The following is a 26,934-nucleotide window of genomic DNA, read 5'->3' on the forward strand; positions in this document are numbered from 1 at the left end:
GCTCATGCATGCTGTGCACTTTTGAGAATGGTGTTTTCCCGGTAATTCCCTTTTGGAACCGTCGCTGTAGACTGCATTATTGCACTTATAATATGAAGAACTAAAAGCTTATCGACATTTTAAGTTAAACAGTCTGATCTGTTGCATCAGCCTTGTTGCTTTTTTACATTTTGAATTGTGCATTGGTTGTATGAATGTTGGATCTGTCCCAGAACCTATTTTTGAATATTGTTTTATTGTCCAAGGCACGACAGGACACCCTTAATTTCGAGCCCTGGAGGGAATTATTTTATAAAGACAAACAGTATTTGGTTGGAATTGTAATGTTGCAATATTTTATAGGCTACAAAGGGTGACCAACCATCCCTCCTGGAGAGCCTTAAAGGGGCAGTTTTGTATATTGAGACAGGCTTGAATATGCAAAGGAGTCAATGGGCAGAGTGTAGACAACATGTTAATCTGATTCTCTATGGTAAAACATATAATAATGCATTTTTTGTAAAGTGGTTCCTTGCATCATACAATTTTTTTTGAGGGGGGGACAAGTGGCTTGAGAAAAGCAGTCCTACCTGTCCAAAGGGTAAGTGGCTAAAAAAGTGAATGTCAAGCCCTGTCAGCACTAAAATAATCTGCTGTTGTGTAGGGCCCGGTTATTGTATGTATACATAGAGTGTGACGCCGAGAAATATCAACGTTAAAAGTGACCATAACAGCTGATGACTGGTGATGCAATCAACAGTGGATGGGAGGAGAAACCATCCTGATTGCTAGCTCACTGTTCTGTTCCAGGTGAAGCCGAATGGGAGCTTTCACACCATCAGGGTGGTTCCACCATGGCAAACGGGCCAAAACAGGGAAGGGCCTACCTGAATTTGTCCAATAAGAAACGCTTGTTTTTGTTTTCCATTGCAAAACGTTCTGCTACGGTGTGCACTAATGAATAAAACCGAGGCTATTGGGGACTGGGAGGGTGAAAACGTTCTCTGAGCTGAGTCTTCTTCACTCTGTTGTTCTGCTTCTGTCCTCAAAACAAAAGATTAGGGAGCCAGATGTGCAGTAATGCCACTGAACTTTAAGATGCTAAAGCCCCAAGATCTGACTGTCGCTATGCATAAATAAACATCCAAACATAGCCAACTGTGTCTTCTCCAGTAGCGAACTAAGCATGTCATTAAATTGATAGTGATTGATCTTCAAGTCATTTGCATGCCGAAAAACCCCAGTGCCTTCGGAAAGTATTCAGACCCCTTGACTTTTTCCACATTGTTACGTTACAGCCTTATTCTAAAATTGATTAAATATATACAAATCCTCAGCAATCTACACACAATACCCCATAATGACAAAGTGAAAAAAAGTGTTGCTAATTTGTAAAAAACAAAAAACAGAAAAACCTTATTTACATAAGTATTCAGACCCTTTGCTATGAGACTCGAAATTGAGGTCAGGTGCATCCTGTTGCCATTGATCATCCTTGAGATGTTTCTACAACTTGATTGGAGTCCACCTGTGGTAAATTATATTGATTGGACATGATTTGGAAAGGTCCCAAAGTTGACAAGTGTATGTAAGAGCAAAACCAAGCCATGAGGTTGAAGGAATTATCCGTAGAGCTCTGAGACAGGATTGTGTCGAGGCACAGACCTGGAGAAGGGTACCAAAAAATGTCTGCAGCATTGAAGGTCTCCAAGAACACAGTGGCTTCCATCATTCTTGAATGGAAGAAGTTTGGGACCACCAAGACTCGTCCTAGAGCTGGGCGCCCAGCCAAACTGAGCAATCGGGGGAGAAAAGCCTTTGTCAGGGAGGTGACCAAGAATCCGATGGTCATTCTGACAGAGCTCTAGAGTTCTAAAAATCTATTTTGATTTGTTTAACACCTTTTTGGTTAATACATGATTCCATGTGTTATTTCATAGCTTTGATGTCTTCACTATTATTCTACAATGTAGAAAATAGTAAAACATTTATAAAAACCCTTGAATGAGTAGGTGTGTCCAAATTTTTGACTGGTATTTCATTAGTGATTGTGTTCCCCATACTCTATATAATACACAGTACCAGTCAAAAGTTTGGACACACCTACTCATTCAAGGGTTTTCTTTATTTGTACAATTTTTTACATTGTAGAATAATAGTGAAGACATCAAAACGATGAAATAACACATATGGAATCATGTATTAACCAAAAAAGTGTTAAACAAATCAAAATATATTTTATATTTGAGATTCTTCAAATAGCCACCCTTTGCCTTGATGAAAGCTTTGCACACTCTTGGCATTCTCAACCAGCTTCACCTGGAATACTTTTCCAACAGTCTTGAAGGAGTTCCCACATATGCTGAGCACTTGTTGGCTGCTTTCCCTTCACTCTGCCATCCGACTCATCCCAAACCATCTCAATTGGGTTGAGGTCAGGTCATCTGATGCAGCACTCCATCACTCTCCTTGGTAAAATAACCCTTACACAGCCTGGAGGTGTGTTGCGTCATTGTCCTGTTGAAAAACAAATTATAGTCCCATTAAGCCCAAACCAGATGGGATGGCGTATCGCTGCAGAATGCTGTGGTAGCCATGCTGGTTAAGTGTTGCTTGAATTCTAAATAAATCACAGACAGTGTCAACAGCAAAGCACCCCCACACCATAACACCTCCTCCTCCATGCTTTACGGTGGGAACTACACATGCGGAGATTGTCCGTTCACCCACACTGCGTCTCACAAAGACACAGTGGTTTAAACCAAACATTTCAAATTTGGACTCCAGACCAAAGGACACATTTCCACCGGTCTAATGTCCATTGCTCGTGTTTCTTGGCCCAAGCAGATCTCTTCTTATTATTGGTGTCCTTTAGTAGTGGTTTCTTTGCAGCAATTCGACCATGAAGGCCTGATTCACACGGTTCCCTCTGAACAGTTGCTGTCAAGATGTGTCTGTTACTTGAACTCTGTGAAGCATTTATTTGGGCTGCAATTTCTGAGGCTGGTAACTCTAATGAACTTATCCTCTGCAGCAGAGGTAACTCTGGGTCTTCAATTCCTGTGGTGGTCCTCATGAGAGCCAGTTTCATCACAGCGCTTGATGGTTTTTGCGACTGCACTTAAAAAATTTCAAAGTTCTTGAAATGTTGCATATTGACTGACCTTCATGTCTTAAAGTAATGATGGACTGTTGTTTCTCTTTGCTTATTTGAGCTGTTCTTGCCATAATATGGACTTGGTATTTTACCAAATAGGGCTATCTTCTGTATAACACCCCTACCTTGTCACAACACAACTGATTGGCTCAAACGCATTAAGATGGAAATACATTCCACAAATTAACAAGGCACACCTGTTAACTGAAATGCATTCCAGGTGACTACCTCATGAAGCTGGTTGAGAGAATGCCAAGAGTGTGCAAAGCTGTCATCAAGTATGAAAAATGTATGCACTCTAACTGTAAGTCGCTCTGGATAAGAGCTTCTGCTAAATGACTAAAATGTAAAATGTATTAGAAGAATCTCAAATCTATATAGATTTGTTTAACACTTTTTTGGTTACTACATGATTCCATGTGTTATTTCATAGTTTTGATGTCTTTACTATTATTTTACAATGTAAAAAATAGTGAAAAATAAAGAAAAACCCTTGAATGAGTAGGTGTGTCCAAACTTTTGACTGGTAGTGTATATGTTTATAGATACAGTGGGGGGAAAAAGTATTTAGTCAGCCACCAATTGTGCAAGTTCTCCCACTTAAAAAGATGTGAGAGGCCTGTAATTTTCATCATAGGTACACGTCAACTATGACAGACAAATTGAGGGGGGAAAAATCCAGAAATTCACATTGTAGGATTTTTTATGAATCTATTTGCAAATTATGGTGGAAAATAAGTATTTGGTCACCTACAAACAAGCAAGATTTCTGGCTCTCACAGACCTGTAACTTCTTCATTAAGAGGCTCCTCTGTCCTCCACTCGTTACCTGTATTAATGGCACCTGTTTGAACTTGTTATCAGTATAAAAGACACCTGTCCACAACCTCAAACAGTCACACTCCAAACTCCACTATGGCCAAGACCAAAGAGCTGTCAAAGGACACCAGAAACAAAATTGTAGACCTGCACCAGGCTGGGAAGACTGAATCTGCAATAGGTAAGCAGCTTGGTTTGAAGAAATCAACTGTGGGAGCAATTATTAGGAAATGGAAGACATACAAGACCACTGATAATCTCCCTCGATCTGGGGCTCCACGCAAGATCTCACCCTGTGGGGTCAAAATGATCACAAGAACGGTGAGCAAAAATCCCAGAACCACACGGGGGGACCTAGTGAATGACCTGCAGAGAGCTGGGACCAAAGTAACAAAGCCTACCATCAGTAACACACTACGCCGCCAGGGACTCAAATCCTGCAGTGCCAGACGTGTCCCCCTGCTTAAGCCAGTACATGTCCAGGCCCGTCTGAAGTTTGCTAGAGTGCATTTGGATGATCCAGAAGAGGATTGGGAGAATGTTATATGGTCAGATGAAACCAAAATATAACTTTTTGGTAAAAACTCAACTCGTCGTGTTTGGAGGACAAAGAATGCTGAGTTGCATCCAAAGAACACCATACCTACTGTGAAGCATGGGGGTGGAACCATCATGCTTTGGGGCTGTTTTTCTGCAAAGGGACCAGGACGACTGATCCGTGTAAAGGAAAGAATGAGTGGGGCCATGTATCGTGAGATTTTGAGTGAAAACCTCCTTCCATCAGCAAGGGCATTGAAGATGAAACGTGGCAGGGTCTTTCAGCATGACAATGATCCCAAACACACCGCCCGGGCAACGAAGGAGTGGCTTCGTAAGAAGCATTTCAAGGTCCTGGAGTGGCCTAGCCAGTCTCCAGATCTCAACCCCATAGAACATCTTTGGAGGGAGTTGAAAGTCCGTGTTGCCCAGCGACAGCCCCAAAACATCACTGCTCTAGAGGAGATCTTCATGGAGGAATGGGCCAAAATACCAGCAACAGTGTGTGAAAACCTTGAAGACTTACAGAAAACGTTTGACCTGTGTTATTGCCAACAAAGGGTATATAACAAAGTATTGAGAAACTTTTGTTATTGACCAAATACTTATTTTCCACCATAATTTGCAAATAAATGCATAAAAAATCCTACAATGTGATTTTCTGGATTTTCTCATTTTGTCTGTCATAGTTGACGTGTACCTATGATGAAAATTACAGGCCTCTCATCTTTTTAAGTGGGAGAACTTGCACAATTGGTGGCTGACTAAATACTTTTTTCCCCCACTGTATGTGTTGTGTATTTGATGTATTGATGCAGGTATCATCCGTAAAAGTATTGATGCAGGGCTCACCCCCTGCTAAAATAAATTTTAAATAAAATAAGTAATAGTAAACTAACTTAATTTTTTTAAATCCTCAAAAGTAGAAGAGACTGACTCAGATGACCTCTGGGAGCTAACTCCAAAGAGACCACATTCAAGTCCTCCATCCCCCTCTCATTGAAACGTAGGAACTGGTTCATGCAGTCTGATCCCTGCTGCTGTCCCTGGCTCCACACCCACCCCCACCCGACCATCTAGAGGTGTGAAGAGGCCAGCCCAGAAGCGGAGGAGAGCCAGTGCACCAGCGGCAACTACCACCGAGGGAGAGTACCGTTGGCACACTGTGCTAGAGGATGATGTGGAGCCACTTCCACCAACATTTCGACCTAAAAGGCAGCCAGGACCTCAGCTAGACATGACAGGAAAGTACTGACCCCTTCATCTTTTCCAGATGTTGTTTTCCTTGTCAGTTCTTGGTTCACTGGTGTAACACCAACAAGTATGGGGCTAAGAAGCAAGCAGGCAAGAAAGAGGCATGGAAACCCATTTCCATCCAAGACCTATACTATTACATCTCACTGGTCATTTATATGGGGCTTGTGAAGTTGAAAAATCTGAAGGACTACTGGAGAAGCTCAAGACTATCAACTGCCTTTCCTCACCACTGTCATGTCTTTAACAGGTTTCTGACTAGCTCGCGAGCGCCTCATATCAGTGACCCACAAGCTAACAACGACAATAAGAAGAGGCACAGCAAGCTTTGATAGGCTCTGCAAAATCAAACCTCTCTACTCCAGCATTGTTGAGGCCGGCAAGACCCATTTTCCACGCGCCCAGAACCTTTCCATAGATGAGAGGATGGTAGCCTCAAAAGCTAGAATTGGCCTCAAACAATATATGTGTAACAAGCCAACAAAATGCGGTTAAAAACTGTTTGTTTTGGCCGATTCTGTGTGTGCCTACACTTGGAATTTTTTTGTTTACGAGGGGAAATCCATCTTAGCCACCGGTAAGGGACTTAGTTATGATTCCGTTATGGAATTATTGGATTTTCCACTGCTGGGGACGGGCTACAAACTGTATTGTGGACAATTTTTACACAAGCCCTACCCTGTTTACAGACCCAAGGAAGCTGGATGTATGGTCTTGTGGCACCATTCATCCCAACAGAGTGGGTTTTCCAAAAATAAAAGTAAACGACATGCCTAACAGGGCTGATAGGAGTAACCATGCAATGGATTCATAAAGATGAGCTGCTCTTTGTAAAGTGGATGGATACCAGAGGTGGTCATGTGCTCCAGTATCCACAAATCGTACAGTGGCGATCACGTCAGCAGGCGTGTGAAGGACGCTAATGGGGCATGGACCAAGAAAAATGTCCCCATTCCAGCTGCTGTAAAGGATTCCAACAAGAGCATGGGAGGTGTGGACCTGTCAGACGCGCTGATAGGCTACTACAATGTTCTCCACAAGACAATGAAATGGTACAAGACATTGTTCTATTACTTCATCGACATTGCTGTGGTGAATGCATTCATCCTCCAGAAGGAAATGGCTAAGAGTTGTGGACCCCCATGACACAGCTATCCTTCAGAGAGCTGCTCATCCATGAGCTTGCTGACTACGGCACAAAGTCCACAACAGCACCTTCTGTCCCCTCTACTCCTGCCAACAGTGGTGTTCACCTGCTAAAATAAATAACTGCAGACCTGAATGCGCCTCAGGGCCAAAAGAGCACAGCAGGGAGGCGTCATTGTACTCTGTGCCACAATAAATCGCCCATCAGCTGCACTACTTGTGCTGTTACCCTCTGCTTCACAGCAGAAAGAGACTGCTATGGGACTTGGCATCAGCAGCACAATCTTGTGTAGAGGACTGTGGGTGTTCTAAATACTCTAATTGTAAATAGTGTGTAAATAGTTTTTTTCCTCACTTTGTGTGCGGTTTGTGGTGTGTGCACTTATGACATTAGATCAATGTTGGCTGCTAATTTGGCTCTTATCTTAAATAGTTCACTTCTGTGTTGGGAGGCATTGGATCAGCGTTCTAGTCGCGTCTCCTGTTAGTACCTTTTATGTAGGGAAGCTAATGATCCATCATGTATGACATTCCTGGGTGTATGTAAACTTACATTTTTATTAACATAGCATTTGATGTTCTCTATAGTGATGTACTTTAGCAATTGACCAATTGGGCCACTTGGGTAGATTTGGGCAAACTCGTGAGGGACACCTGGAAGACATCATACTAAATATTCTGTAGCTCTCTCATTCTTGAATGTATCAGTCTGACACTTTGCACACACACTGTTGCCCTGTTGTGGACGACATCTAAATTATCCCCAGCTTCCCATCTCAATGTATGGCCTTTTATTGCATTTCAAAGATGATGCAACAAAAATAGAAAACACATGTTTTTTTGTTTGTTTTATCTTTTACCAGATCTATTGTGTTATATTCTCCTACATTAATTCACATCTCCACAAACTTCAAAGTGTTGCCTTTCAAATAGCATCAAGAATATGCATATCCTTGCTTCAGGTCCTGAGCTACAGGCAGATAGATTTGAGTATGTCATTTTACGCTGAAATTGAGATGAAGGGTCCTATCCAGAAGAGGTTAATCAGCTTCTTGATATGCCACACCTGTCAGGTGAATGGATTATCTTGGCAAAGGAGAAATGCTCACTCACAGGGATGTAAACAGTTTAGAGAAATAAGCTTTTTGTGTGTATGGAACATTTCTGGGAATTTTTATTTCAGCTCATGAAACATGGGACCAAGACTTTATATGTTGCGTTTATATTTTTGTTCAGTGTATATACATACATATACACTGAACAAAAATATAAACGCAACATGTAAAGTGTTGGGCCCATTATGAACACTTGCGCTTTCCATGACATACTGACCAGTTGAATCCAGGTGAAAGCTATGATCCCTCCACTTCAATCAGTGTAGATCAGGGTTCTTCAATTCCGGTCCTGGAGGGCCGAAACACTTCTGTTTTTTATTTCTACCTGGTAGTTAATTGCACTCACCTGGTGTCCCAGGTCTGAATTAGCCCCTGATTAAAAGGAGAGGAGGAAAAACAGAGGTGTTTCAGCCCTCCAGGACCGGAATTGAAGAACCCTGGTGTAGATGAAGGGGAGGAGACAGGTTAAAGAAGGATTTTTAAGCCTTGAGACAATTGAGACATGGATTGTGTATGTGTGCCATTCAGAGGGTGAATGGGCAAGACAAGATTGAAGTGCCTTTGAACGGGGTATGGTAGTAGGTGCCAGGTGCACCGGTTTGAGTGTTAAGAACTGCAGCGCTGCTGGTTTTTCACACTCAACAGTTTCCTGTGTGTATCAAGAATGGTCCACCACCCAAGACATCCAGCCAACTTGACACAGCTGGGAAGCATTGGAGTCAATATGGGCCAGCATCCCTGTGGAACGCTTGACACCTTGTAGAGTCCATGCCCCGACGAATTGAGGCTGTTATTAAGGCAAAAGGGTGGTGCAACTCAATAGTAAGAAAGGTGTTCCTAATGTTTTGTACAATCGGTGTATGTCTGCTGAAGAGAGACGAGAGCATGAGAAAATTAGTTTTGATCAGTCATGGAAATAAGTGCTGAAAACATGTTGGCTCACTATTTTAAAAGATAATGGAGAACAAGCTATAGGATTAAAAATACAAGACAGATACAGATGACTAGCGCTAGCTAATGCTACCTAGAAAAAAGATGAAATCAATATCGTATCAATATAATATCATCAAAAATAATATTGAGATACGTAACTATAGATTTTTTCCCCATCACTAATTCAGTCCAGACAGATTATTTCGGTTTACACGCAGAATCTTTCCACGAGAGATTATACAAACACAACACAAATTCACACCCAACCAGGTAATGGAATTCCCATATGGATCCTGCATGGCCAGTGTACTAATGCACTTTCCCAGTCTTTCCAAGGGGGGCTTAACTTTTCTAACAATAACATTGTTTTTTCATGTTGTCAGAACAAAACAAGAACGACCTCCCGAGTGGCGCAGTGGTCTAAGGCACTGCATCGCAGTGCTAGCTGTGCCACTAGAGATCCTGGTTCGAATCCAGGCTCTGTCGTAGCCGGCCGCGACCGGGAGACCCACGGGGGGCCAGTATGAAAAATAAATAAATATGTATGCACTCACTAACTGTAAGTCGCTCTGGATAAGAGCGTCTGCTAAATGACTAAAATGTAAAATGTATAACATGCCAGACATACGAGGGAGGCATATCAAAATCATCAAGAAAAGATATTCCATGCCATCAGTCTTTTAAAGTTCCCTTTTTGCGTTTGAAGTTAGTCAGAGAGAAATGACAGTTAGCAAGCTGATTTTTTTTTTTTTTAAAGGTAATAAATGACAATGTAGGTTGAGCGGCTAAGAGCTTTTCCAAGGAAACTAATTGCATGTGTGTATGTATGCAGCACTTTGGAGGCAAGACCTCAAAATAAATTATAGGCTCCTGTATATTGGTAAAGGTCAAAGCTATTACTAAAATGCATAGAAATGGGAAACATTATTAAACATACATTAATACACACAATATTCAACTCCAAACCCATGGAAAGTGGAAGATAGAGGCAAAATGGATGTCCCTTCACTAAGAAGAAAGTAGAGTATTTCTACACATTATATTCCAATATGGATAAAAATCTAGAATCATATGTTTATCGACCCTTACTGATCTCTAAATGACATCTCATCTATCAACTATTTAGGAGTAACATCAAATTAAAGCTATTACCAAGACCACAGTAAATGCTATTATCGAGACTACAGTCAACAAACTGATCTTTTAAACAATCTACAGGTGATGACTTCACCAACAAGTCACTGAATGTGCAACTTTTGGTACAATACAGACAGGCTGCACCTCAACTCAGTGCTCCATAGATGTGACGTCAGTAGAAAGCTAACAGCACGACAGCATCAACTAGCTAACCTATAGAATGATCTAGAGGCAACACCAACGACAACGACTACACAGGATGAGATTTTTTTATTTATTAAACCAGAGCCATATACAGTGGGGAAAAAAAGTATTTAGTCAGCCACCAATTGTGCAAGTTCTCCCACTTAAAAAGATGAGCGAGGCCTGTAATTTTCATCATAGGTACACATCAACTATGACAGACAAAATGAGAAGAAAAATCCTGAAAATCACATTGTAGGATTTTTAATGAATTTATTTGCAAATTATGGTGGAAAATAAGTATTTGGTCAATAACAAAAGTTTCTCAATACTTTGTTATATATCCTTTGTTGGCAATGACACAGGTCAAACATTTTCTGTAAGTCTTCACAAAGTTCTCACACACTCCATGCAGATCTCCTCTAGAGCAGTGATGTTTTGGGGCTGTTGCTGGGCAACACGGACTTTCAACTCCCTCCAAAGATTTTCTATGGGGTTGAGATCTGGAGACTGGCTAGGCCACTCCAGGACCTTGAAATGCTTCTTACGAAGCCACTCCTTCGTTGCCTGGGCGGTGTGTTTGGGATCATTGTCATGCTGAAAGACCCAGCCACGTTTCATCTTCAATGCCCTTGCTGATGGAAGGAGGTTTTCACTCAAAATCTCACGATACATGGCCCCATTCATTCTTTCCTTTACACGGATCAGTCATCCTGGTCCCTTTGCAGAAAAACAGCCCCAAAGCATGATGTTTCCACCCCCATGCTTCACAGTAGGTATGGTGTTCTTTGGATGCAACTCAGCATTCTTTGTCCTCCAAACACGACGAGTTGAGTTTTTACCAAAAAGTTCTATTTTGGTTTCATCTGACCATATGACATTCTCCCAATCCTCTTCTGGATCATCCAAATGCACTTTAGCAAACTTCAGACGGGCCTGGACATGTACTGGCTTAAGCAGGGGGACACGTCTCGCACTGCAGGATTTGAGTTCATGGCGGCGTAGTGTGTTACTGATGGTAGGCTTTGTTACTTTGGTCCCAGCTCTCTGCAGGTCATTCACTAGGTCCCCCCGTGTGGTTCTGGGATTTTTGCTCACCGTTCTTGTGATCATTTTGACCCCACGGGGTGAGATCTTGCGTGGAGCCCCAGATCGAGGGAGATTATCAGTGGTCTTGTATGTCTTCCATTTCCTAATAATTGCTCCCACAGTTGATTTCTTCAAACCAAGCTGCTTACCTATTGCAGATTCAGTCTTCCCAGCCTGGTGCAGGTCTACAATTTTGTTTCTGGTGTCCTTTGACAGCTCTTTGGTCTTGGCCATAGTGGAGTTTGGAGTGTGACTGTTTGAGGTTGTGGACAGGTGTCTTTTATACTGATAACAAGTTCAAACAGGTGCCATTAATACAGGTAACGAGTGGAGGACAGAGGAGCCTCTTAAAGAAGAAGTTACAGGTCTGTGAGATCCAGAAATCTTGCTTGTTTGTAGGTGACCAAATACTTATTTTCCACCATAATTTGCAAATAAATTCATAAAAAATCCTACAATGTGATTTTCTCTCTCTCAATTTGTCTGTCATAGTTGACGTGCACCTATGAAGAAAATTACAGGCCTCTCTCATCTTTTTAAGTGGGAGAACTTGCACAATTGGTGGCTGACTAAATACTTTTTTCCCCCACTGTATTTAGACATATTTATAAATATGTCTCTGACCTCAATCTGTTGCCTCAGTTCCCCTCATTTACTGAGAAAAACACAGCAGCGTCTCTGTTTATCAATTTGTGTGTCAATTAGCAGCGAGAGGCGTCACCTCTTTGCTCTGTTGCTAGCGACAACCGCACTGGAGGAGTAACAAGTTAATTAGAGTCACTAAGAGTCACTTCCTGTAGCTACCCTACCCTCCCTCCGAAATGGTGTGTGGGTGTGTGACTGTGGCGGCCAGTGCTGTTTAAGATGAGGGAGAACGATATTTTTTTTTTATGGGCCTTATTTCTATGACAGCATATTGGATGACTGTCACTCATATTCCATTCACTCAGCTTAATGTAACATCGATAGGTTTAGGTTACTACATGATACTCATTTATCCTATTCCCATCATGAGGTTGCTAAAACCTAGCCTATGAATTAAAGTTTACCACGTAGGTGCACAGGTCAAGAGAAAGATCAATAACGCCTTGCACACTCTTGCCTGCAGCGAGCTGATCTAGGGTGTAATCATTAGTCCAACAGTTGCAAAAGAGAGTTTCTATTGGACCAATTTAGGTATGTTTATCCCCGTTTCATTTCATTTGCTTCCGTTTAAGAAACTTTATTCAACATAAATCGCCGGATTGAATACACCCCTGGTCACACACAAACACAGTTCACTTTCATAGCAGCCACATACAAACAGCATGATCACTTTGCTCGTTAATTCCTTCTAACATCTACGCACTCTCCTCCTCACACCTTTTCCCTTCGCTTGTGGACTTCAGTGTCCAACACATCTGCTGTCTGTGACCTGGCAAAAACCTTATTATCATAACTGCTAACCGCTACACACAGCCTACATCGTTGTCACCATATTAGCTAACGTCATAGTCAACATAGCTACTAGAACTAATGCATTAGTAAACCCACTACAATCATGCAGTGAGCATGCAAGCAGTTTAGCAGTTACACATGCAGGCCCAGTGGCAAATTAATAAAACCAAAAGCTTAACTTGATTTGAAAAGTTCCATTGTTGGATAGCCATAGCCAGCTAGCTAACATAGCATCCCTCTCTGTTTAAGCTGGGTGTTTGAGTAGGCTAAACTAGCTAGCTGCATTCGAAAGCTAAGTAAGTGAAAGTAAAAAAACAAAAAACAAATATAGCTAGCTCTGCTCTATTGCCTTTATCTGAGTCAACTACTCACCACATTTTATGCACTGCAGTGCTAGCTAGCTTTAGCTTATGCTTTCAGTACTAGACTCATTCTCTGATCCTTTGATTGGGTGGACAAATTGTCAGTTCATGCTGCAAGAGCTCTGATAGGTTGGAGGATGTCCTCTGGAAGTTGTCAATTAATGTGTAAGTCTATGGAAAGGGCTGAGAACCATGGTTTTTATTGAAGTCAATGTACCCAGAGGAGGATGGAAACTAGCTTTTCTCCGGATACACCATGGTGTACCCTACAGAGTGCTGTTGAGAATGCTGTTGAGGGTACTGTAGACCATTGTAAAAACAGTGTGTTTTTATAAATAATTTGGAGACGTGAATATATTCATTATGTTTCACTATTTTTTATATTCACGGAGGATGGTCCTCCCCATCCTCCTCTGAGGAGCCTCCACTGGTGTGTGTATGTGTAATAATAATTTGGTAGGTGCTTATATTTGTCTTATTTCACACATTTATAAGTGTGTATTAATATGCATGTGTGAATTGGAAGAGTTTTTTGCATATCCCACTCAGACATCCCAGCTCTTCTACGTAAATATACAGAGTTTACAAAACATTAGGAACACCTTTCTAATATTTAGTTGCACCCCCTTTTGCCCTCAGAACAGCCTCAATTCGTCGGGGCATGGACTCTACAAGGTGTCGAAAGCTTTCCACAGGGATGCTGGCCCATGCTGACTCCAATGCATTTCCACAGTTGTGTCAAGTTGGCTGGAAGTCCTTTGGGTGGTGGACCATTCTTGATACACACAGGAAAACTGTTGAGTGTGAAAAACCCAGCAGCATTACAGTTCTTGACACAAACCGGTGCGCCTGGCACCAACTACCATACCCTGTTCAAAGGCACTTAAATATTTTGTCTTGCCCATTCACCCTCTGAATGGCACACATACACAATCCATGTCATAATTGTCAAGGCTTAAGAATCCTTCTTTAATCATCTACACTGATTGAAATGGATTTAACAAGTGACATCAATAACGGATCATAGCTTTCACCTGGATTCACATTGTCCATATGTCATGGAAAGAGCAGTGTTTTGTAGACTCAGTGTAATGGCTTGTTATAGTGCTTGATGAAGGACATATGGGGAATGGAGGGAGTGTGTGAAAAAGGAGGGGAGGGAGAGAGAGAAGCTTTTCACAGAATAGTACTGTGCTTCATACATTTTAAAACATTTTTAATCTAGAACTATCCACACACTCAATAAAAAATGTTTACTGGACAGGTGCTACCTTGTCTCTCTTCACTCCCACTCTATTGCCAAATGGCCACTGAGGCAACAAACTGAGGTAAGACAGAAATATGTGGGCCTTCTTCTGAATCCAAGCATTGTCTGGTTCCACACTCTAGGTCCAAGATGGCAGTGGATTCAAACAGGTGGCTGTAAGAGGTCGGTTGCTGACGGGAGAGGTTGTGTTTTCTCTAGCAGGAGAGGTAAGCTTGGCTTCGTTTATGGTGTTGAGTTAAGCTTAAACCATGTATTTAGTTTGTAGGTAGGTTTTGTAGTTTGGTATCATAGGTAGCTTACTCCGGTAGTTATTGTAGGTTATTATTGTAGGTAATTATTGTAGGTAAGGATTTTATTCGGCGGAGCCCAGGCGAAGCACGAGGCTAGCTTACCCACTACCTGGACCAACAAAGCTAGCTAGCTAGAGGGTAGCTACCGGTAACTTTTAGCAACGGTGGTTAGCTGTTTCCAATGTTATTTCACGCTTAAGAGTACCTGTAATTGAGCCAGCTAGCTGCCACCTTCAGCTGTTTTTTCTAACCTCATTATCATTAACGTTAGGTGGTCGGTAGCTGCTGTACCTAATTTCGGCTACTGATTGCAGTCTGCCAGTTTGGCTTTATACATAGCTTGGGCTTTGTCGAGTAAGGCTTAAACTATGTATTTAGATTGTAGTTAGGTACTATAGGTAGGCATCGTGGGCTGTATATTATTAAGTAGTATAGGTAGGCATCGTGGGCTGTTGCGGGTAGCTGTTGTGTAGTTATTGTGGGTTACTTTTGTATTCGGCGGTGCCGGATGTAGCACGAAGCTAGCTCGCTAACTCACCTCCTGGATTAGCTGGCGAGTTGCTATTAGCAACGGTAGCAACTAAAAACAATATCCTTTTAGCCAGCTACATTCGCTCACAGTGACGCCGTTTTTCAAACAAAGTCAACACAGTAGCCATTGCTAGCTAGCCAACACTACCAGCAGGCTGTGGTAGCTAAATACAATATATTTGTGCTAGCTACCCAACGTTTAATCATTGCTGCGTTATGAAAGGTAAGCTTGGCTTCTTATATGGTGTTGAGTTAAGCTTAAACCATGTATTTAGATTGTAGGTAGGTATTGTAGTTTGGTATTATAGGTAGCTTACTCCGGTAGTTATTGTAGGTTATTATTGTAGGTAATTATTGTAGGTAAGGATTTTTATTCGGCGGAGCCCAGGCGAAGCACGAGGCTAGCTTACCCACTACCTGGACCAACAAAGCTAGCTAGCTAGAGGGTAGCTACCGGTAACTTTTAGCAACTGTGGTTAGCTGTTTCCAATGTTATTTCATGCTTGAGAGTACCTGTGATTGAGCCAGCTAGCTGCTACCATTCAGCTGTTTTTCTAACCTCATCCGAGGCATTAACGTTAGGTGGTTGGTAGCTGCTGTACTTAATTACAGCTACTGATAACAGTCTGCTGTAGCTTACAACAATTCTAATTTCTAAAGTGGAAGTTGGGAGAGTTTTATTCGGGTAGTTCAGTGAAACAATTATAGTTTCTGAGGTGGAAGTGGGAGAGTTATATATTTATTTATTTTTTTGGTGAGGGAGGCCTGCTCTCTCCTTTCCCTGATGTTCAGTTCATTTCATCCCGATCTCCTCTGCATTATTGTAGCCATCTGTTGCAGCCTGTCAACTATGCCTCTGCCTATCCCTGTTCTCTCCTCTCCGCACAGGCTACACAAACGCCCCACACCGCGTGGCTGCTGCCTCTCTAACCTGGTGGTCCCTGCACGCACCCCACACCTGGAGTTCCAGGTCTCAGGCAGCCTCTGGAACTGCCGTTCTGCTGCCAACAAAGCTGACTTCATCCCAGCCTATGCTAATCTCCAGTCCCTCGACTTCCTGGCGCTGACGGAAACATGGATTACCACTGAAAACACTGCTACTCCTACTGCTCTCTCCTCATCTGACCATGTGTTCTCGCATACCCCGAGAGCATCTGGTCAGAGGGGTGGTGGCACAGGAATCCTCATCTCTCCCAAGTGGACATTCTCAATTTTTCCCCTAACCCATCTGTCTATCTCCTCATTTGAATTCCATGCTGTCACAGTCACTAGCCCATTTAAGCTTAATATCCTTGTCATCTATCGCCCTCCAGGTTCCCTTGGAGAGTTCATCAATGAGCTTGACGCCTTGATAAGTTCCTTTCCTGAGGATGGCTCACCCCTCACAGTTTTGGGGGATTTCAACCTCCCTATGTCCTCATTTGACTCATTTCTCTCTGCCTCCTTCTTTCCACTTCTCTCCTCTTTTGACCTCACCTTCTCACCGTCCCCCCCTACTCACAAGGCAGGCAATACGCTTGACCTCATCTTTACTAGATGCTGCTCTTCTACTAATCTCACTGCAACTCCCCTCCATGTCTCCGACCACTACTTTGTTTCCTTTTCTCTCTCGCTCTCCTCCCACACTACTCACTCTGCCCCTACACAGATGGTAATGCGCCGCCGCAACCTTCGCTCTCTCTCTCCCACTACTCTCTCCTCTTCCATCCTATCATCTCTTCCCTCTGCTCAATCCTTCTCCCTCCAATCTCCTGATTCTGCCTCCTCAACCCTCCTCTCCTCCCTTTCTGCATCCTTTGACTCTCTGTGTCCCCTATCCTCCCGGCCGGCTCGGTCCTCCCCTCCAGCTCCGTGGCTTGATGACTCATTGCGAGCTCACAGAACAGAGCTCCGGGCAGCGGAGCGGAAATGGAAGAAAACTAAACTCCCTGCCGACCTGGCATCTTTTCACTCCCTCCTCTCTACATTTTCTTCATCTGTTTCTGCTGCTAAGGCCACTTTCTACCACTCTAAATTCCAAGCATCTGCCTCTAACCCTAGGAAGCTCTTTGCCACATTTTCCTCCCTCCTGAATCCTCCCCCCCCCGCCCCCCCCTCCTCTCTCTCTGTGGATGACTTCGTCAACCACTTTGAAAAGAAGGTTGACGACATTCGATCCTCGTTTGTTAAGTCTAATGACACTGCTGGTCCTACTCACACTGCCCTACCCTATGCTTTGACTTCTTTCTCCCCTCTCTCTCCAGATAAAATCCTGCGACTTGTGACTGCAGGCCGCCCAACAACCTGCCCGCTTGACCCCATCCCCTCCTCTCTTCTCCAGACCATCTCCGGTGACCTTCTCCCCTACCTCACCTCGCTGATCAACTCATCCTTGACCGCTGGCCATGTCCCTTCCGTCTTCAAGAGAGCGAGAGTTGCTCCCCTTCTCAAGAAACCAACACTCGATCCCACTGATGTCAACAACTACAGACCAGTATCCCTTCTTTCTTTTCTTTCCAAAACTATTGAGCGTGCCGTCTTTAGCCAACTCTCTTGCTATCTCTCTCAGAATGACCTTCTTGATCCAAACCAGTCAGGTTTCAGGACTGGTCATTCAACTGAGACTGCTCTTCTCTGTGTCACGGAGGCTCTCCGCACTGCTAAAGCTAACTCTCTCTCCTCTGCTCTTGTCCTTCTAGACCTGTCTGCTGCCTTTGATACTGTGAACCATCAGATCCTCCTCTCCACCCTCTCCGAGCTGGGCATCTCCGGCGCGGCTCACTCCTGGATTGCGTCCTACCTGACCGGTCGCTCCTACCAAGTGGCGTGGCGAGAAGCTGTCTCCGCACCACGTGCTCTCACCACTGGTGTCCCCCAGGGCTCAGTTCTAGGCCCTCTCCTTTTCTCCCTATACACCAAGTCACTTGGCTCTGTCATATCCTCTCCTATCATTGCTACGCTGACGATACACAACTAATCTTCTCCTTTCCCCCTTCTGATAACCAGGTGGCGAATCGCATCTCTGCATGTCTGGCAGACATATCAGTATGGATGACGGATCACCACCTCAAGCTGAACCCTGGCAAGACGGAGCTGCTCTTCCTCCCGGGGAAGGACTGCCCGTTCCATGATCTCGCCATCACGGTTGACAACTCCGCTGTGTCCTCCTCCCAGAGTGCGAAGAGCCTAGGCGTGACCCTGGACAACACCCTGTCGTTCTCCGCCAACATCAAGGCGGTGACCCGCTCCTGCAGGTTCATGCTCTACAACATTCGGAGAGTACGACCCTGCCTTACACAGGAAGCGGCACAGGTCCTAATCCAGGCACTTGTCATCTCCCGTCTGGACTACTGCAACTCGCTGTTGGCTGGCCTCCCTGCCTGTGCCATTAAACCCCTACAACTCATCCAGAATGCCGCAGCCCGTCTGGTGTTCAACCTTCCCAAGTTCTCTCACGTCACCCCCCTCCTCCGCACACTCCACTGGCTTCCAGTTGAAGCTCGCATCCGCTACAAGACCATGGTGCTTGCCTATGGAGCAGTGAGGGGAACGGCACCTCTGTACCTTCGGGCTCTGATCAGTCCCTACACCCAAACGAGGGCATTGCGTTCATCCACCTCTGGCCTGCTGGCTCCCCTTCCTCTGCGGAAGCATAGTTCCCGCTCAGCCCAGTCAAAACTGTTCGCTGCTCTGGCACCCCAATGGTGGAACAAGCTCCCTCACGACGCCAGGACAGCGGAGTCACTCACCACCTTCCGGAGGCATTTGAAACCCCACCTCTTTAAGGAATACCTGGGATAGGATAAAGTAATCCTTCTACCCCCCCCCCCCCCAAAATTGTAAAGTGGTTATCCCACTGGCTATAGGGTGAACGCACCAATTGGTGAGTCGCTCTGGATAAGAGCGTCTGCTAAATGACGTAAATGTGCCCTTGAGCAAGGCACTTAACCCTAATTGCTCCTGTAAGTCGCTCTGGATAAGAGCGTCTGCTAAATGACTAAAATGTAAATGTAAATGTAATCTGACACAGAGACTGAGGAACAGAAGTCTTATGTCTTTCTCGCTCATGTTCTCTAAATCTCCCTCTCCCCGACTTTCTCTCTTTTACTCTCTCTCACCCCCACTTCCTCTCCCCATTACTTTCTACTGCTTTCTCCCTCTCTCTCAGGGGCCAGCGGGACACAGCAGCACTGTGCCTCAGCCTCTCTCTGTCGGTCACACTGGCAACGCAGACTTGAGCTGCTTTCTCTCCTCAGTCATCCTCTTCAACAGGGAGGCAAGTGGCTGACACTGTCCCCACAGAAAAAACACAGACACTCACAACTCTGCCCCTCAGAGCCCACCACACACCACCCTTCCCCTCCTCTCACTCCCTCCTTCCCTCCCACTCTCCTCTGTTGCTCCTAGGGGCGTGACTCCCAAATCGACAGTGCTGACGAAAGTCTGTACACATCTCCACCTCATCTCACCCTTTATCCCTCTCCTACTCTCTCTTCTTCCCTCTAATCCTCCCCTCACATTCTGTTCTCGTCAGCCTCCTAAACCCACTTAACAAGCGACAGCAGCTCTGAACACCACATCAATCACTTAGAAACTAGATCACCATAAAATATGTACAGAACAAAAATATAAAACCAACACGTAAAGTGTTGGTCCCATGTTTCATGAGCAGAGATAAGAGCCCAGAAATTTTCCATACTCACAAAATGTCTCTCAAATTTTGTGGACAAATTTGTTTACATCCCTGTTAGTGAGCATTTCTCCTTTGCCAAGAATCTATCCACCTGACAGGTGTGGCATATCAAGAAGCTGATTAAACAGCATGATCAGGTGCACCTTGTGCTGGGGACAATAAAATGTGCAGTTTTGTCACACAACACAATGCCATAGATGTCTTAAGGTTTGAGGGAATCATACAATTGGCATGCTGACTGCAGGAATCTCCACCAGAGCTGTTGCCAGATAATTGAATGTTCATTTCTCTACCATAAGCCACCTCCAACGTTGTTTTAGAGAATTTGGCAGTACGTCCAACCGACCTCACAACCGCAGACCATGTGTAACCACGCCAGCCCAGGACCTTCACATCCAGCTTCTTCACCTGCGGGATCGTCTGAGGGGGTGCTGCACATTATTCCTGTCTATAATAAAGCCCTTTTGTGGGGAAAAACTCATTCTGATTGGCTGGGTCTGGCTCCCCAGTGGGTGGGCCAGGCTGCCAAAAGGGTGGTCCTATGCCCTCCCAGGCCCACCCATGGCTGCGCCCTTGCCCAGTCATGTGAAATCCACAGATTAGCGCCTAATGAATTTATTTCAATTGACTGATTTCCTTATATGAACTGTAACTCAGTAAAATCTTTGAAATTGTTGCATTTACATTTTTGTTCAGTATACATGGAGACCAGTGGTATCTGGTGGGACTTTAAATCGGAGGACGGGCTGATGGTAATGGCTGGAACAGATTGGAATAAATGGAATCAAACACATGTATCATGGTTTCCATGTTTGATACCATTGAATTCTCTCCATTCCAGACATTACTATGAGCAATCCTCCCTTCACCAGCCTCATCTGATCACTGATGGAGACGTAGAGAGTCCAAATATGTCCTACCAGCAGGAAAGAGTGAGGGGGGGATGGATGGATGGAAGCAAATATGGAGAGGGGAAGGAGGGAGACAAAGGAAAGAGAAAGAGCGAGAAAGCGGAGGTAAGTAGGGAGGGAGTTAGCTATCAGGGAGAACCACTAAAGCAATGCAGTATTAAAAGAGCACACAGCCTTGTTATTCCCTCCTCTTTGATTTAATCAAATCAAATGTTATTTGTCACATGCTTCGTAAACAGCAGGTGGCTGACTCCTGGTACAGGGAGAGGATTTTCCCCTCACTGCCCTGTTATACTGATGGACAGACGCACAGGGTGGGGGGAGGCAAGGAGTAGGGGAACGGTGCTGAAAAGATGTAGATAGAACTAATTTATTTGTTTCTTTGTAAAATATGTGGTCCTATTTAGTCTTTGGCCCACCGAGATGTCAAGAGGAAATCAAACATAGTCCTCATCCACAGCTATTAGTGTGAACTTGAGTACAGAGTTAACTGACTGCTGATATAGCCCCATAACCTTGCCCAGTTACTAGTGCAGTACACTACCATTGGCTCATACTGCCTCCAAATCAAATCAAATTGTATTAGTCACATGCTTAGTAAACAACAGGTGTAGACTAACAGTGAGATGCTTACTTACGGGCCCTTCCCAACAATGCAGAGAGAAAAGAAAGAGAAATAGTAGAAAAATAATAACACAAGGAATAAATACACAATGAGTAACTTGGCTGTATAAACGGGGTACCAGTACAGAGTCGATGTGCAGGGGTACGATGTAATTGAGGTAGATATGTACATATAGGCAGGGATAAAGTGACTAGGCAACAATATAGATAATTAACAGTAGCAGCAGAGTCTGTGAATAAACAAAAGAGTTAATGCAAAAAGAGTCAATTCAGATTGTCCGGGTAGCTATTGGTTAACTATTTAACTTATAGCTTGAGGGTACAAGCTGTTCAGGGTCCTGTTGGTTCCAGACTTGGTGCATCGGTACCGCTTGCCTTGTGGTAACAGAGAGAACAGTCTATAACTGGGGTGGCTGGAGTAGCTGACAATATTTAGGGCCTTCCTCTGACACCGCCTGGTATAGAGGACCTGGATGGCAGAGAGCTCGGCCCCAGTGATGTACTGGGCTGTACGCACTACCCTCTGTATCGCCTTGCGGTCGGATGCCAAGCAGTTGCCATACCAAGCTGTGATGCTTGGTATGAGAGCGCCTTTGAGATGCTCTCAAAGGTGCAGCTGTATAACTTTTTGAGGATCTTAGGGCCCATGCCAAACCTTCTCAGCCTCCTAAGGGGGAAGAGGCACTGTCGTGCCTTCTTCAGGACTGTGTTGGTGTGTGTGGACCATGATAATTCCTTAGTGATGTGGACAAGCTCTCGACCTGCTCCACTCCAGCCCCGTACTGTATTGGGGAAGAGAGGGATGCAGGGACCACAGAATGGATACAAGAACCGCAAATCTTTTTCCCTCTAGAGCAGGGTTTCCCAAACTTGGTCCTGCCCCCCCCCCCCCGGGGTGCACATTTAGATTTTTGCCCTAGCACTACACACCTAATTCAAATAACCAACTCTTCATCAAGCTTATTATTTGAATCAGCTGTGTAGTGCTAGGGCAAAAACCAAAACGTGTACCCAGGGGGGGGGCCCCAGGACCGAGTTTCAGAAACCCTACTCTAGAGCACGCACTTCTCGCACCCCCTCCTCTCCCTCTTTGGGCTCAACATATTCAAGTTAGTAGTGGAGTTTTCCCAGAAATACAATTCTCAGAGTGACAATGATTAAATTCCTAAAGCCGACCGGCGCATCGATAAAACAGAAGGTAAACAATTGTACAAAAGGGTGCAAGCGCGGGCACACACGCACCGACACACACACACTACCTTCAACACTTGGACTTGTCCCTCATTGGTGATATCTTTGAGTAGATTACAGAAGGATCTGCACAGGCCCTCAGCATAGTTCTGCAGGAAGTCAGTAGCTGACAGGTAGATGTAGGCGTTGACTATCTGGAGGCATGTCCTCAGGTTCTCTGAGCTCAGCTCTGAAACAGACAAACACATCATCACATTAGAGGGAGGGAGAGATGAGCCAGACAAACTCCTACTCTTTGTGAGCTTTACAGTGTGCCAAGGTCCTATCTCACCAGGCAGTAAGAGGCTGGCCTGGCACTAAGGGATGGATGCCCTTGAGGAAGCCACCCCTCAGCAGGCCCAGGGAATATCAACATCCACTGCCAAGATGGATGTTTCAGTGCTATGAACCAAGTGATATGGTGAGTCAATGCTTTGACTCACTAGCACATTTTGAACAGCTAAGGGCTTGAACAAACTAAGCCGTCATGCAGTCCACGATACAACATTAGTCAAGAGCACTTGGATAAACTCAAACCTTCCTGGTTAAATTAAGGTTAAATAAATCCAAATAAAATATATGTTGCTAAGTCTAGCAAAACAACACACTCCTACAAGCCTACCTAACTACAGCACCATGGGGGTTAATATGATAAATACATTCTCCAACATAACATCTAAATTATTCAAACTCACCCTCTACTTACATTTGCAGCATAACTAACATCTCTCTGTATTATTAGCATTGAATCACTCCTGGAGTGATATATAGCCGTTAGGCCTGAGTCCCTGGTGTATTCCCACGTCTACAGTGCCTTACAAAAGTATTCATCCCCCTTGGCGTTTTTCCTATTTTGTTGCATTATAACCTGCAATTTAAATGGATTCTTATTTGGATTTCATGTAATGGACATACACAAAATAGTCCAAATTGGTGAAGTGAAAAAAATTACGGAAAAGTGGTGCGTGCATATGTATTCACCCCCTTTGCTATGAAGCCCCTAAATAAGATCTGGTGCAACCAATTACCTTCAGAAGTCAAATAATTAGTTAAATTAAGTCCACCTGTGTGCAATCTAAGTGTCACATGATCTGTCACATTATCTCAGTATATACACACACCTGTTCTGAAAGGCCCCAGAGACTGCAACACCACTAAGCAAGGGGCACCACTAAGCAAGGGGCACCACCAAGCAAGGGGCACCACCAAGCAAGCGGCACATGAAGACCAAGGAGCTCTCCAAACAGGTCAAGGACAAAGTTGTGGAGAAGTACAGATCAGGGTTGGGTTATAAAAAAAAATCCGAAACTTTGAACATCCCACGGAGCACCATTAAATCCATTATAAAACAATTGAAAGAATTTGGCACCACAACAAACCTGCCAAGAGAGGGCCGCCCACCAAAACTCACAGACCAGGCAAGGGGACTGGGAAACTGGTCAAAATTGAAGGAATGATGGATGGCGCTAAATACAGGGAAATTCTTGAGGGAAACCTGTTTCAGTATTCCAGAGATTTGAGACTGGGACGGAGGTTCACCTTCCAGCAGGACAATGACCCTAAGCATACTGCTAAAGCAACAATCGAGTGGTTTAAGGGGAAACATTAAAATGTCTTGGAATGGCCTAGTCAAAGCCCAGACCTCAATCCAATTGAGAATCTGTGGTATGACTCAAAGCAGTTTTGCCTTGAAGAATGGGCAAAAATCCCAGTGGCTAGATGTGCCAAGCTTATAGAGACATACCCCAAGAGACTTGCAGCTGTAATTGCTGCAAAAGGTTGCTTGGGGGGGGGGGGGGTTAGTCTTATTTCTTGTTTGTTTCACCCCCCAAAATATTTTGCATTTTCAAAGCGGTAGGCATGTTGTATAAATCAAAATGATACAAACCCCCCCCAAAAATCAATTTTAATTCCAGGTTGTCAGGCAACAAAATAGGAAAGATGCCAAGGGGGATGAATAATTTCGCAAGCCACTGTACCTGATTAGTAATGGAGTTTTGCAGTTCAGTGATTGAAGCAAACAATCCATCAAGAGGTAGAGACTCTAGCTGTGTGATTGTATTTCTGGATTATTAGTGCTGATAAATGATGTGTAACAAACTTGTCTAATCACCAACAATCTTATTTTTATGTCTCAATTTCTTTTTTTACTCTGTTCACCCCTTAGTGTTAATCTGCCCAGAAAGGTATAGTAGAACTGGGTTGAGTCCCCAATGGCACCTTATTCCCCATGTAGTGCACTACTTTTAACAAGGGCCCATAGGACTCTGGTATAAAGTAGTGCATTTATAGGGAATAGGGTGCCTATTGGGACGGACACTAGGAGCCTTAATCCTATCAAGAGAATCTACATCTCACCACAGAGAAGGAGAAAACGACAGAACATTGAGGCAAAGTAGAAAGCTATACAACAAAGCAATCAATACATCTCATTTAAATGTATACGGAAATCTGCATTTTAAAAAATGTATTCAAGCCACTAGGGAACTAAAATGTAAAATACATGAAGGGATTAACGTTGAACCTTTACTAATCATTATGGAACCTAGCTACTCCCTGATACAATTCAACCCACTAGGGAGCTAACATGTAAATGAGAAATACATGATGAAGGGATTAATGACGAACCTTTACTAATCATTATGGAACATAGCTACTGTAACCCTGTTGTTTATCATGTGACTCACTGTGGGCTTATAAAAGCTGCTTTTGACAGGGTTTCCTTCCATAGATGTGCAATAACTAAACTGACCACAGCCACAGAGCCATACTGGTGTGTGTGCGTATGTCAGCAAACTCTTCCTAGATGGCCGCGAGGAGCTCAATTTAACAGTGATGTGGAGTGTCATGGTGGCTGATCCAAACCCCACCAACACACACACACAAACACACAGGAAGCTTGTGTCTAATAGTAATATGAAGTGGCAGGGTTACTGCTCCTAACGTCTGGAATAGCAGTCTGCTTCCATCCCCAGAAACACACACACACCTTACCCTTTCAAATCCCCTCCCTCTCCTCTCCCTTCCCATAATTTGTCCTCTCTAACGTATATAACATTAGGATATTTTTGTGCCACAAAGCTAACACCGCCAGACATTCTCTATTACCAATTTCAGACAGAAGACCTGGTATGTTACCTAAAAAAATATAAGGCAATGTTTGTATGAACCCCTTTCAAAAAGCCCCTTTCTTGCAGTATACCCCTTTTATACATATCAGTAGGCATGGTAATATAGTGGGATATTGGTCTGTGTATGAAAGGGATTTATGAGTGAACATATATTTCAAATTCTGTGCACGTTATTTAATAGTTATGACAAATATTATTTGTATTTAACGACATTTTGCTCATTTGTGAATGGACCGGAAGGAGGAAAATAATCGCAACAAATTGGATGCGCCCTTGTTGCTAGGCGTCATGAGGTGAATTAACTAAGAAATTAACCTCCCCTGCACTTTGTAGGTGATTGTTGTTGGATGCATTAGCCTACTTCTCTGACTCTCTCTTACAGAGGTGTAGTATAGTCCAGTTTAATCTTCTACTAGCTCGGAGCTAGTGGACTACCTCTATTCTCAAAAGCAGTGAGCGACAGACAAAATGCACTTCTAACCTGGATAAAAACGGAAATTGATATGTGAATATACAAATCCTACATGTCCTGTAAGAGAGAGGGGTAAAAGTCCTGACTAAAATCAGATATATTGCCATTGCATCCGATGCTCATTTCCATTCAAGCTACAAGTAATAATGGTAGTAATGTATGCGATGTGCATTCGTAGTGTATGTGACCAATCATTTTGGCTTAAGGGCCACATTAGGATTTCAAAATTCAGCGGAGGGGCGCACAGATTTTTTTTCAGACAGATGTGTTTGTCAAAAGCTAGTTGCGGGCCAGAAAAAAGGCAGTTGTTTGTATTTAAAATAAAATAATAATAATAATAATAATAAATATCCCAATCGTTTGTTTTGAACTCAAACCTCCCCAGGACTGGTTTGAATGGGCTCGCGGGCTATGCACAGGCTGTTAATGTGGGCAATATATTTAATAGCATCTGCACAGGTAGTTAATGATAATGTATGCAAGGCATCTCAACCCTGCTAGCTTCATGAATATTTAAAGTGTCTTCAGAAAGTATTCACAAACCTTGAATTTAACATTTTGTTTTGTTACAGCCGGAATTGTAAATTGATTAAATTAAGATTTGTGTCACTGGCCTACACACAATACCCCATAATGTCAAAGTGGAATTAAGTTCAAG

At 43.7% G+C, this 26,934-nt stretch overlaps 1 protein-coding gene across 1 annotated transcript in view; it reads right to left on the minus strand.

The window, feature by feature from the left end:
- The window catches only part of ipo11 (importin 11), a 228,248-nt gene that overhangs the window by 68,224 nt on the left and 133,090 nt on the right, over positions 1–26,934 (minus strand). The window contains exon 23 of the mRNA XM_084176960.1: positions 22,703–22,863. Within this exon, the coding sequence (XP_084033086.1) occupies positions 22,703–22,863 (161 nt within the window). The remainder of the gene's footprint in view (positions 1–22,702; positions 22,864–26,934) is intronic.

The sequence above is a fragment of the Coregonus lavaretus genome (genome assembly GCF_964263955.1).
Source record: "Coregonus lavaretus genome assembly, chromosome: 14".
Taxonomy (NCBI): domain Eukaryota; kingdom Metazoa; phylum Chordata; class Actinopteri; order Salmoniformes; family Salmonidae; genus Coregonus; species Coregonus lavaretus.